General features: G+C 37.9%; 1 protein-coding gene across 2 annotated transcripts in view; it reads right to left on the bottom strand.

The window, feature by feature from the left end:
- plcb3 (phospholipase C, beta 3 (phosphatidylinositol-specific)) overlaps nucleotides 1-13,724 on the bottom strand; it is a 70,960-nt gene that overhangs the window by 43,204 nt on the left and 14,032 nt on the right. The window contains exons 2-3 of one of the 2 annotated variants that reach the window (XM_015033389.1): nucleotides 11,484-11,507; nucleotides 9,114-9,200 (exon numbers count right to left, since the gene is read on the bottom strand). In XM_015033389.1, the coding sequence (XP_014888875.1) occupies nucleotides 9,114-9,200; nucleotides 11,484-11,507 (111 nt within the window). The remainder of the gene's footprint in view (nucleotides 1-9,113; nucleotides 9,201-11,483; nucleotides 11,508-13,724) is intronic. The other variant, XM_015033390.1, reaches the window with a different exon arrangement.

Here is a 13,724-nt window from a genome sequence, read left to right as displayed (position 1 = left end):
TTTTTTTTTTTTTTTTTTTTTTTTTTTTTCCTTAATGCGACCTGCATCTGATCTTTGTGTGACAGTCTGGACAACACAGATCAGATTTTTCTCTAATGAAACCCAGGCCACTTGTACACCTACTGGTCTTTTCAAACGTGATCTGAATCCTAACGGCCAGGTCGCATTCAGCTGATCTGAACATCACTGACACTCGACAAACGTCACTATTCTGCGTCCTGATACTCAAAGGCGTGAAGAAAAACAACAACCATGGTGGACGATAATGAGGATTAAATTGTTTATATCCTGGTTCCGGTTGGACAACTTCAGAATCGTAAGCTATGGTCCACCGTTAGCATCCATGTTTACTTCCGCAAACACTGAGCACTTCTTTTTTTTAATGGCGGTTGGCAAAACACTGCGCACACTCTCTATGTGTGGCGTTATTTGCGCCCTCTACTGCGCATGCGGGACACTTTCAGGTCGCATACATTTGGAAGTGAACGACCAAGGCAAAACAAATCCGACTCAATGACAAATCGTAATTGGGTCACTTCAGGCTACAGTGTGAACAACCATTTAATTGTTGGTACTCTACTTGGTAGAACTGGTAGAGTTTGCTTTATCTGATAGGATTAGTGTTTTCCGGCACCAACAATGCGTCTAGTCTACAGATTAATAATAGGACTGAGTAGCTATCTTAATGACGGTCTGCTTTATTCCTCCATAAAAAGCGTACTCAAATATTCAATACAGTAGAGGTGTATAGGTCAAACTTTTGTGAAGCAATTGAAAAAGCCTTTCAAAACCAGTTCGGGACCATTGTCCTGCTGGAACACCCTGTTTCTAAACCCTGAGATGAAAGAACATTGGTTGTAAAGTCCAAAACACGATGCAGGAGCCGCCCAACATGCAGTCCACAACGAACTACAAACTACTGAAATGCCACGGTGAAGGTCTAACATTAAAGTGGAGTGAAATTAGAGTCTTCTTACATGGAGAAAACAAATAATTTCAAAATGAGACGTAGATGGGCCGTCAGGCTATAGTGAGAAGTTTATTTAAATGAATTATCTGAATTATTTTTGGCATTGAATTTTGATACTTTAATTATTTTTGGTATTATTGAATTGAAGTTTTTCTTTATGTCTGAATATTTGTCGTCCATGGTTAAGTCTGGTTCCTTACAGCCGGTAAAAAGGTTGTGATGATTTGGGAAGCTAGTGAACAACGCTAAAAGCCATTTTCCACTACTGGAGAAAAGATTAACCTAGTGTGATTGTCATAATTCAAGAACCATGAATTCAGTAATTTAAGAAAAATGCTGAAACCTGTATAAACATCTGAACAGAGTGGTTGTCACGTCGGATTTCTAAATCTCGGATCACCTTCACACCTCAGAGGTGTTACTACGTCCCAGAGGAAAAACATCCGACAGCTCAGGTGATACGAACATGAAAGGGAAGTAGTAACACAAGATTCTTAAAAACATATGGGAAATTAGAAGTGGGAGGGGGAAAAAGGGGCAACAAAATTCCCCAGCACCCTGATGTTTGTCTCTGTGACTTCCTGCCCACTTTCCCACGCCAAGAGGCAGAATTGCAGAGATCTTAAGTGTTGTCGTAAGAATTTAGGCAGCAGTAATTCCTGAGGAGAAAAGATGAGAGAAAAGAATCCGAAGAGCCGAGAAAAAGTGATGTGAAAGGAAAACAGAAAGAATAAAATAGCAGAAGCAGAGGAAATGATATGTTTTAGTTTATGTTAGAGGACTGACTTCTGCCTCATCCCTCTGATGGCTACCAGCTGTCCAAGGACTCTCAGTGAGAAACTTGGACAAACTGAGGCCGAGTTTGGAGACTAAATGAAATAAGATGAAGCCAAATGAAAGCAAAAGTGTGTTCAGGTGAGGGGGACAGCCTAACTGAGCCAAATTTAAACTTTATTAAACGCTTGATTAAACCAACAAATACATTCGCACGATAACCTCTGAAACCCAACAACTTCCTGGTTTCTGTGTTCACAACAAACCAGATCCTGCTGCTCTCTGAAACCTGAGTGACTCATTCAGATTTGGACTATCTGTTCTGCAAAACCTAAATATTTACTATCCTGAGAGGGGAAACATCTGATAAGCGGGTCCAAACACAACTAGGGCGCATCAAAACAGAACCCAAATGGTTAACCCGTTGCAATAAGCAACTAATCAGTTAATTATAGGTTAAGATGACATTGAATACTTTTTTTTTTTTTTTTACACAGCGCTTTAGTTTAGTGACGATTTTGAGAAAGACGTTTAAAGTAAAGATCTGTTAGAGATGTCTCAGTAAACTCCCCAGTAAATGAATGTTTGTTGACGATTTTGTTCAAAATTTGGTAAGCCTAACAGCAAGGCTGATCAGCCAACGATCAGCGGGGCCACCGCCTCGTGTGCATGTTTCTGAGCTGCAGGAGGAAGCCAGAGAATCTGCAGAAACGCAGAGAGAACATGCAAACTCTCAGCAACAACGCCAACGAACGCAAACGCCAAGATGTGGAAGAGGCAGAAGACACGAGGAGAAGGTTTCGCAGGAGGCTGCAAGCGTGCAGCGCATGTTGGTTTTGGGATCTTGCGCAACCCGCGGCCGCTGGCATGCAGTTTGTGTTTATAGTGAAGCCTCAGCTGGACGCGACCCCACGTCCCGCAGCAAGAATGTTGGGAAGTAGCTCCAGAACTGGATTCCTTCTGGGGTTCAGAGATGCAGCAGCAAACCAACACATTTAAGCCAAAGTGAAAGAAACTGCACTGCAAAAAAAAACAACAAAAAAAACCTCACATCTTACCAAGTATTTTTGTCTAGTTTTTAGTGCAAACATCTTGGAATAAGACAAAACTAACTTACAAAGAGCTTCTCAACAAGATATAGCAACTTGTTTAAAGTAAATAGTTCCTTAAAGGCAATCTAGTATTCTGCTTTGAACAAGTTAGGATAGGTCTATCCTATCCTATGCCAAACATGTACATAGACCATGTACATCTTTTGTACATGGTCTATACAAAACATGTTCATTCCTCAAAATCGTTCCTAAATGAGATTTCAGTCTGATCAGTTATAAATATTTTAAGTTTCTTTTCAGAATGAGTTTTTTTTTAAGGGCATCTTGTCACTTTAAATCCAAATAAGCTGTTGCTGGTGACACCACCCAACTCAACGTTTACCCTCACATGTGAAAATGACTGCAAACGGATGTTTGAAAAGCAAAAGTAGAGCCTCCTGCTCAACTGATTAGGATGCAGCAAGTGGTTTCTGAATGGAAAGTCAACAACTAAACTTTCTATTTTTTTTTTTCTTGCAGCCATTGTACAGCGCATAGAACGGTGAAACCAGCTGACCAAACGTGCTGGAACTCTGCTTGGGTTGCTAGGCAACAGGTCTGGGCTTGACTGGGGTTGCTAGGTAACGGCGCAGTGTGACATTTGGCGTCTGGATCCATTTCCAGACGCCAAAAAATATTAACTTATTGCCAAAAGAAATGATGGATGTTGTTTTCAAGCATATGGGCTGTTTTAAGATGTAGAGACACAAAAATGTACAAAATGTTTATGAAATGAAAAATGCTTGTTCCACAGGCAGATTTTTTTCCCTCTTATGACAAGACATTTTCCCTGTGTAAGTGAAAAAAAAATCAAAACCTCCTATAAAATATTTGTATCATTTCAAGCACCAGAGAAGAAACTAGACAAAAATACTTGATAAGATTTGGTTTTTTGAAGTAAAAATATAGTGTGAACCCCTATTTTACCCTGATTTATATTTCCAAAGCATAGTTTTTGATATGAAAATCTGTAATGAACGATTACATTAAATGATCTCAATATCATGAGGAAATCTGGGCTCAGAAAAAGTCAGGGTTGTTGTATCCCGGACGTCAAAAAATGTTGCAAAGATGGAGAACTGCTGATAAAGAGATCCAGAGGAAGGTCTGCAGGGAGGAAACGGCAGATGAGAGAGAGAGATGTGAAAGATAGACGAATCGTGGGAAGAGGGCTGGTCCTGTCAGCAACAGGACAGAGGTACGACAAATACTGGGAAAAGAAAACAGACAAAAGTGTTGAAATATTTGAAGTAAAACGTTAAACAAAGTGGAGCAGAACAAGACGGTGACACAAAGCAGATGACGATAAGACGGGATGACGGAGTGAAAGCTGGAAAATAGGTGAAAGGAACCATAAATCAAAGCAGACACACAAAGGAGATGTTGGGAGAAAGGACATGTAGGAGAAATATGAGGGTTGGTTCTCCAAACAGAACCAGATTGGAACACAAAGTGTCTAATTGAAGGATGATGGATGGAGCCAGCAGGAAGGACTTGGAGTTAAAACTTTACACGCTGTAGAAACATCTACCCATAAATCCGTTTAACTTCTCCATGTCGTTTACATATGAGCAGTGAAATGTCAGAATCGCTGCAGATTTATCGGGCAGAAACTCGCCGCAGCTCCGCTCTGTCAGTTCAAAGTTTTCTGAAGATGTAGGAGAAAGTACACATAAGTGGTCAGAGCCAAATCTGAAGTTTATGTCTTTAAAATCTGTGGAGCCGCAGCGCTTTGCAAAAGTATTCACACAGCTGCAGCTTTCCCCACATTCTCTCCATCAAGCTGCAACCAGAAACCTCAGCGTATTTCATGGGGATTTTAGGTGATGGACCAACACAAGATACATCATCCTGAAGAAGCAGGAAGAGAAAATAAAATCTGGAAAGTGTGGCTTGCTTTTGTGTTTAGCCAATGATTCCTACAAACGTCTTTATTGGCGATTGGAGCAAAACAGTTTGGTAAAATGGCTCAAACTGAGTTAAAAACCAGCTACCTAAGACAGTTTCTTCTTTGCACCAATTCAACCTTTTCTTCTTTTGTTAATACACTATTCACACACGTGGTTACAATAAAGAAAAAACGTTGATATTTATTAAGGGTGCACTGATCAATTGCCCCCAGTTTTCTGCCTACTCAAAGGTCTAGAAACCAGCCAGTGTCCCTTTGTTCTGTCGGATGGACCTGCCTACAACTTACCGACTTTCAGTAAAAAAAATAAAAATAAATCGGTTTCTATCAAAATCAGAATCGGTGCAACCCCTGTGATTTATATTTTAAAGGTCTTTTTTGAGAACCAAATGAACTGAAGTGAAATTTCTTGTTTTTGTGAACAAACTTGGCAACAAAGCTGGTTTTGAAATACACAGAAGTTTGGACTTTTTTATAATTATTTCCCATTTTGTGCTAATAAAATACACAGTAGTTTATTATTAGGCCTGTAGCAATCTAAGCAATAAATTAATAAATCAATTAGATGCCTGATGCATTAAAACGAACTCAATAATTTCCATTTCCATGACTTATTATTTTTCAGGGGTTTTTTTTCTTTTTTACCAAAATCTGGATGACAAAAGTCTTCAGTTTGTTGCTTTTGTCTCAAGAATATATAATATATATCAATGTGTATTTTTCATTTTGCAAACTGCAGCGGTGAATTCCAATAAACACCAACACTTTCCCAGCTGTAAATAAAAGACCTATTCTCACTTTTAAAAAAAGTGACATTTTTGTGTTGCAGAATCTAAAAGTAAAAGTGTCGAAACAATCTGCTTCTTGCAGTAAGAAGAAGAGCGGAGCGGCAAAAAATAAAGCTGCACCGGAGAGTTTAATATTTTGGGCGCCTCTATTCAGAGAAATGGGTTTCCATCCAGAATATCCTCGTCGTCTGTGTGAAGGCGCATTAGCTGCTCTCATTAATAATCGCTGCTGTTGCCCTGTCCTCCTTCTTATCCTCCAGCCTCCTGGGGAGCCCAGAGGCTGAATTAAAGCTTCACTCTGGGATCGATGAAATGACGACACTCAGAAACATTCAGGAGGAGCTTCGGGTGAAAAAAAAACAACAAAGTTTGCAGAAAGAGAGGCAGAAAAAAACAACAGTTTGATTGGCAAGTTTATGGAAAGTTAGCGGATAAAAAGCTGCTTTAGGTTTCAGCGCAACCAAAGCAACATAAAATTACATCATTTGACTCCCTTGCCCTAAATTCCCGGATTTCCCAGCAGTTCGCCTCGGTGGTCTGGGCGTTCTGCGGCTATGACCGAGACGCGTTCCCGCTACTGGAACAAGAATAGCAGCCACACTAACCCGGCTCAGTCATGCCAGCATTACCATAAATCAAAAGCAGTAATCAGGGAACAGGCAAACACTGTCACAGAGCTACCATTAACTCTGTCGCTGGATCTCTGTAATAACACTCTCTGTGGCGCGGAGGAGAGACGTTTGATGTCAGGCTGGTCTCAGTTACATGTCCTCATCTCAGTCTTTCACCCACGTCAGACAATGTGACTAATAACATTTTTTTCTTTTTGCAGACAAGTCAGCTGATTAATAAACACACTATTGTCCTGCTAATAGTGTAGCTGGGACAGGAGGAGAGGAAGTCATAAATCCTCCTGCAAATTTAATATTTTGTCTTTTAAAGTATTTTTGACCTTTTCAGCAGTGAGTAAATCAGCCAAGGTTGTTATTTAAGAAGATGGAAAACACATTAGACAGCAATAAAAACATGATACTGTTGTTGGTGGAGACTGGACCGACCAACGAATGGACAGATGGATAAAAAATTAGTTGGTTGGATGGATGGGTGAATGGATGGATGGATTAATGGATGGACAAGCAAAAGGTTGGTTGGACAGATAGATAAAAGGTTGGTTGGTTGGACGGATGGACAGACAAAAGGATGGATGGATGGATGGATGGATGGGTGGATGGATGGATGGATGGATGGATGGATGGATGGATGGATGGATGGATGGATGGATGGATGATCCATCTTTAATTAATTTCAGCCTTTAAAATCTTATTATTGTTAGTTTGTTTTTAACCTTTGCAGATAAAATTTGTGTTTTTCTTATATTAAAATGTTCTGACCCGTTAGAACTCAACTAGCTTTTTTTCCTCTTACAAACATAATTGTTTATGTGGAAATGTTTCAACTTTGTAAAATATGTAGAAGTAGTGCTGCTTGAGTATGATTTTTGTGCGCTCTACCTCTCTGTAACATTGACACAAAATCAACTGAAATCATAAAAAATACTAATAATGATCATTAATTTAATTTGATCCACGTTCAAAGAAACCAACAAATCATCCATTCTGCAGCAGAGACTCGTCTCATCCAGCTTCACTCCGTTGGCAGCCATTTTTGTGTAAAATCTCATCTCTATGAAAGGATCCAACACGTAATCGTCTCTCTGTCTGCTAAACAGTGTCACAGCTGCCCCTCCGGCGACAAATGGCCCATTATCTCATTCCCACAAACACACACGTGTAGCACATCAGGATGAAATGAGAGTTTAAAGCTCTGTGTCCACATGCTGACACGCGTGTCGACTGACGGGGTGACGTGAGCTCTGGCCCAGATATCAACACCGGGCCTCACAATCTGAAACATGCACACACAACATAGTGAGAGATTTTTGGTATCAGCGGGTCGTAGCACACATGCCGACCGGATAAACGGACAAAGTTTGAGTGTGAGGAGGAGGATTGGGTTAATTATGTTGCTTCTCTGGACGACTTCCTCGGCAGATACCTCTTAAAACCAAACTTTGGTTGAATATTGTGTCAAAATACCACATGACCGCTTCACAACTTTTATCTGAAATCACTTTATATAATCAAAAGAGAAAGAAAGTCTGCATGAAACAGCAATAACGTCACTTCTTCCAACATCTGCATTTAATTCGAGCAGTTTTTCATTTCTGATTTACAGAACGACTATTTAAAAAGTTAAAGTTGCACTATGTAACTTTTAGAATTAATTTTCTTTACATATTTGTTGTATCTGTTACCATGTCGTGACAGAATATTATAAAATAGATAATCTATGAAAAAAAATAAAGCTACTCTGGCTTCTCCTCATGCTAAATAGAAACAAGCAATCAGAGCCAGGAGGCGGGTCTTAGCGCTGTCAATCATGCCTGTGTGCGCACTGTTCTCTAAAATTAGCTAGAATCTCTACCAGTGACGGTGGATAACGGTGAGTTGTTTTTCCGCCATTAGCATATTTAGCTTCTCATTTATGAGGTTGATTGACAGCGCTAAGACCCGCCTCCTGGCTCTGACTGGTTGTTTTTGGTCATTTCTTCAGACAATAGCAATTCCAGGAGGAGGTAGAAGAGACTAATCTTTTTTACAGATTATCTGTCTCATACTGTCACAACGTGGTGATTATTTTAACCAATATGTAAAAAAAAAAAAAACCCCACACATAAAAACAATTTTCTTCTTTTTAAAGTGACATACTTCAACTTTAAGGAGCAACTTTTTTATGAAGGGGTGGAGAAAGAAAAAAAAAATCACTGGATGATTTAATGAAATTTTAATGGTTAAATGACAAATTTAGAACCTGGTATTACGGCAAATGTGTGTTTTCTATCTAATGGAAGAGAATTAAATAAATACCAAGGCCAAAAATAATTCCTTACAATAAACTAGTTCATCAAAATTACCCCAATTATGATTAAGCACATCTGCAATACATCTGTGGAACACAATCGCAACTAAAATCTGGAATCATCCTACCAGCCCGCTGCTTATTGCATCCGACCAATTAGCTAAATGCCCAAAATGTCAAATCTAATATGACGGCACTAATGGAGACACAAACGCAGCCAAGCAAAGATATGAAGGGGAGGATGGATGTGCGGAAGTGGTGATGATGGAGCGAAAGAGAGACGAGACTGATAAAGACCACAACGACATCGGGGAGGAGGCGGAAGGAAGGAGAAGAAGACAAACACGAAACCCACCACAAATTGAACAGACCAATTTTGATGGAGCTAATGGACAGGAAAACCACAATGTGAGACTTTATAGGAGCTCAGAGGAGGAGAAGCAGTTAAAAAACATAAAGCAATACAGAGGAAGTCGGTCTATTTTCCATACAGCGGTGTTAAAGTGGACAAGTTAATGTTCTCGCTCATATTAGGACATTAAAAGCACATCAAGGTCCATTTCGGTTTCCTCAGATAGCAAAAATAAATAAATAAATAAAAAATCATTTTCTTTTCCATTTCAAACCAACATTTGAGGCTTTTTTCTGTGCATTTGTCTTACCTGTTGGCCCCCAGCTATCCACGTCAGGTAAAACCCATTTTCGTCGACTTTCAGGGTCCCCAGGACGGGTGTGGAGTTGGCCGAATCCTGAAGGACAGAAAACCAGACGTTAAGGCTGCAAATATAAAACAAAACAAAAAGACATCTCATGATTTAGCAAATGGACATTTAAAAGGTTTGTTTTAGGTTGTGGATGCTATTTCTTTCACTGTTACTTCATTTAGAGGATTAATGAAAAAAAATCTTCCTTTTTTATAGAGCAAAACTGAGCATTAGTTTTGCATCTCTAATATTTAAGTAGCAATCATAACACATCTGCTCATTTCCTAACAGAATGTAGTTTCTCAACCTGATAACATAAGACAATCATAAAACTAAAGCACAGCTAAAAGATTATGAATCAAAACATCTCTTAATGTACTTAAATTGTAGAGGATTTAGTTTAGTTATTGGTAAAATTAATTTGAATTAAATCAACTAGCCAACTTTTTTCTACTCAAAAGTAGAAAAATGTGGGAATATAGAAACCCAAAACTGATTAAAATTGTTTGAGCAATTTTAATCAATTTTACTTTGTTAATTTTAATCATGTTCATAAACATTGAATAGCTGGTGTTTATAAATCCTGTTTCCATCCGTTTATAGACACTTATCAGAAATATAATTAATTTATTTTTCTCAAAATTCTACACACAAATACCTTAAGATGATTGTTTAGAAAAAAGTTTGACATTTTTGCAATTTTAATAACAATAGAAAACCAAGAAAAGTCAGTTCTACCAAATACTGAAGGAATGAATGAAGACATTTTTTAGACATCTTTTCACAACGTAATTAAAGTAAAGAGAAATCACACTGGTGACCAGAGAGCAAAGGTTTAGTTTGGTTTTACGATCCGATTCAGGGTTTGCAAGATCAAGCAAATATTTTAGCTGCACCAGCAAAGCACAATTAATTTATATAAATTTTGTTTGATTGTTTTAATGTGGGTTGGATTGGCAGGTTGGTCTTTGGTGACCTTTGTTTTTGTTTTATTTTTTTATCTTAAAAATAACAGCAGAAACAAAAGATTTTGTTGCACAAACGTACCACAGTTTACTGACACCATGTTTTGTTTTATTCCGTAAATGTGGACAGGCTGTTTGATCTTTGGTGACCTTTGGAAGCATTTAATAATACATTTTAAATAATAGCAGCACAAGCAAAAATTTGTGCCGCACAAACATTTGACACCAATTTTGTTTAATTTGAAGAAGGTCAGTGTGGGGAGCAACTTCACTCCGATTTTTACTGACATTTAAACCAACAGAAGCATAAATATTCAAAGCAGCACTGATTTCTAACAAGTAAAAGAGAAAAATATCAATCTTATCTCCATTTGTTGTTGAGGAATCAAGTTAAATTTAAAAACAGTAATTTGATGGGTAAATAGTGACTGAAACGACACGTGCAGCAGCTGTGACATCGGGTTGTGGTACCATGTGTTTGCGTTTCATGCTGAGCAACATTTGTTTTGGTCCTCAGCCAGCTTGAAGGTCTCATTCATATTCAGAATAATGACGGCACAGAAACCCAAATCAACATGTCAATGGCATCATTATTATGGAGTCTTACAATGTGGACCACACACACACACACACACACACACTGGCTCATCAGTTACACTCACAGACATGGCGGAAAACACCGACGATGCAGATTGTTTTTAAAGTGACGGATGTCTCAAGGACATCAGTCACTACTAAGCAGGGTTTTATTTTAACATTATAGATGTGAGGAATGTCAAAATTTTGTTTATGTACTCCTCAAATGCATTTTATTTAGTGAAGAAGTTGTTTATCCAGACATTTATTGGTGTGTTAAGTTCCGTTATGCTGCTCTTGGCAGTTGGTGGTTACCGTAGCAACCGGTAACTGACAGCTCCTCCCCCTTTTTTCTGTCTGTTAACTGTTGGGCAGAAGCTTCTGGATTAAAGTTAGCCGCCATCTTGATTTCGTCTTTTGTTAGAATAAATACAGTGAACCTGAATGTGTCTGCCGTCAAGCAGTCTATCTACCGGAGCTGAGATAGCACAGGCAGCTAGAAAAAGAGCAGCAATAACGGTGGAAATTTAACAAAAACACGAAAATATTATCTGTAATAGCTGAATGTTAGGTATTCAAGCATGAAAATCACGAAATAATTTCAAGAAACCAAACTGAGAATGAAGCAAAAACAAACCACATCTTTATACGACTCTAAAATTACTATTTATAATAGTAATACCAGTGTCAAGGTGTGCCAAGGTTTTAGGCAGTCACTCTCAATGTGAAGCTAGTAATAAAACCTTAAGTGCTCTACAATTATTAGCTATTATGACTAAGAACGTACCTTCACTTTAGGCTCCAAGGGTGGCTAAAGATAAAACAGAGCAAAGGTTTGGATTGGTGGAAGGATGAGAGGAAGAGAGGGAAGATGAAAACCAGGCAGGAAAAGATGGAAAGGATGGGAGGGAAAAGAAAAAGGTTGAAAAAGAAGAAACAAAGTCAGAAAAACAGAATAAAATCTGATGGGGCATCTCAGTTCAATGTAAATAAACTAAAATTTTAAGTGTTTCAGATTTGTACATCAGTCCTAAATTGATAATCCCCCCATAACGTTGTTTATCAGTATAACTGGATGCCTTAAAGAGCACAAATAATTATGCTTTAGAGCAAGAAAACCTTAAAATATGAAAGATAAACTATCAAACATTAATCATTTAACCTTGATGAGTAATTTAAAACCTCGGTTTCCTGATGGTTGAGTTCTATCCCCACCCTAAGCAGGAATGTAATCTCGAAATTTCACAGATTGCTTTCTTGGCAAAAACAGACCAACTGAGCACTTAATTACAAAAAAAATGTCTGTATATGAAACACTGGTTTGTTATAGTAAACAAGTAAACAAGGAAGACTTTTCACTCTATCCACACAATTTTTAACTCTTTGTGTCAATTTATGTCATATGTGGATTTAACTTGAAGTGTATTCTTGGCACAATGTTTTGATAGCTGCATTACTCCTATGCGAGACCCTCATAATCACTGTATTTAGACATTTTAAAAACTATCCCAGATGCACCAAAGTGCTCCACAAGTGGTATATAAACAAGTCTAGCACGATGAATTACAAGTAACTGGGTCAAAAATAAAACATAAAGAGCTCTAAAAACAGAGTATAAAAGCTGTCTAGCAACTGAAACAATACACAAGTAATCCTACCAGTAAAAACCAGTTTTTCACACCAAACCACTGCAGAAAGTCTGAAGAGATTTGTTTTAAGTAGCTTTTGAATTGTTCGGATACCTCAGCAGACAAAACAGCAACTGAAAAGGATATATAAAGCATCATGACCACACAGTTCTTTAGATAGACATGCATTAGAGTAATAATGCTGGTCAGAACTGGAGCAGACGCCAGAATGTAATAGTTTCAAATTCGTTTTTGCTGGCAGTGATCACTCTCCACTGTGCTGAATTTCATTTTATTAACATAGGAAACTACAAGCATGAAAATAATTGAACATAAATGGTTGTAGGACTGGGAAACAGAATCGACTTTATCGATAAATCAAAATTTTGGCTTTTAAAGATTTAATTTTTGGAAAATCAGGATTTTCCCTGGGTTTCCATAGTTCAGAGGGATTTCAACGCACTCACGGCGGCCATCTTGGTTGACAAGTGTGTTTTAAAGTTTCTATTTATTTGGACTTTGAAATCAGGTCAACTCTGACAGAATATTAGGGCCAAGCTATGATTTTTACATTGTCATAAAATTACAAGAACACAGTCATAATATTAGGAGAATGAAGTAGTAATTTTATGAAAACAAAAACAAGAAATAACAGAAAATGAGAAATATTGAGCATCTTGTGAAGTTATACTTTGGTATAAGTTTTTCAACTAAGGAAATATTTAATCTTTTAACACATCATGAACAAATTAATATCAGTAAAAGGACTTTGACTCAATTAAACAAAGAAATTAGAATATTTAGAAGAAGAAAAGAAATTCACACAAACTGAGCTGCTCAGGTCAGATCATAAGTAAGCTTTTTTCATTAAGACTTTTCACTAAATTTTAATTTTGTGTCTTTATTCTGCTAATATTTTGACTGTACTTTTGTAATAAAGCTAAAATTCCTGTAGCCTGGCCCTAATAGTCATGCAACTCACAGACAGGATGACTGAAAGAAAAGCCAATTAATGTCATTTTCATTTTAAGAAAGAAAGAGAGGAAAAGAAAAAACGTGATAAAAATACAATAAATGGTTGTAAATTCTCCGTGTCTTTTAACAGACTCCTGAGTTAGAAGAGCAATAAGGTTAACCTTGGTCCTTTTCGAAAACATCATAAAGCTGCACAAAGCAGCAATAATTTTCCTCTTTAAAAAAAAGTGAATCATTTGCTACAAACAAGACATCAGATCTCCTTCTGAAGCCAAAACCAGAAGGAAATTCTGGTCCGTCTTCACATAACCCCCCTGACAGAGTAACATGAGCATAACTGGGACGAAAGGTGAACTCTGCTCTATAAATGACTGAACTCCTGACCTCGGTTTATTCACTGGGACAACCGGGGAGCCATACGGTCC

Source organism: Poecilia latipinna, unplaced genomic scaffold (assembly GCF_001443285.1).
Source record: "Poecilia latipinna isolate Pla-1442-1.1 unplaced genomic scaffold, P_latipinna-1.0 Scaffold267, whole genome shotgun sequence".
Lineage (NCBI taxonomy): Eukaryota > Metazoa > Chordata > Actinopteri > Cyprinodontiformes > Poeciliidae > Poecilia > Poecilia latipinna.
The sequence above is the reverse complement of the archived record's forward strand: the minus strand, read 5'-3'. Positions and strand labels throughout refer to the sequence as shown.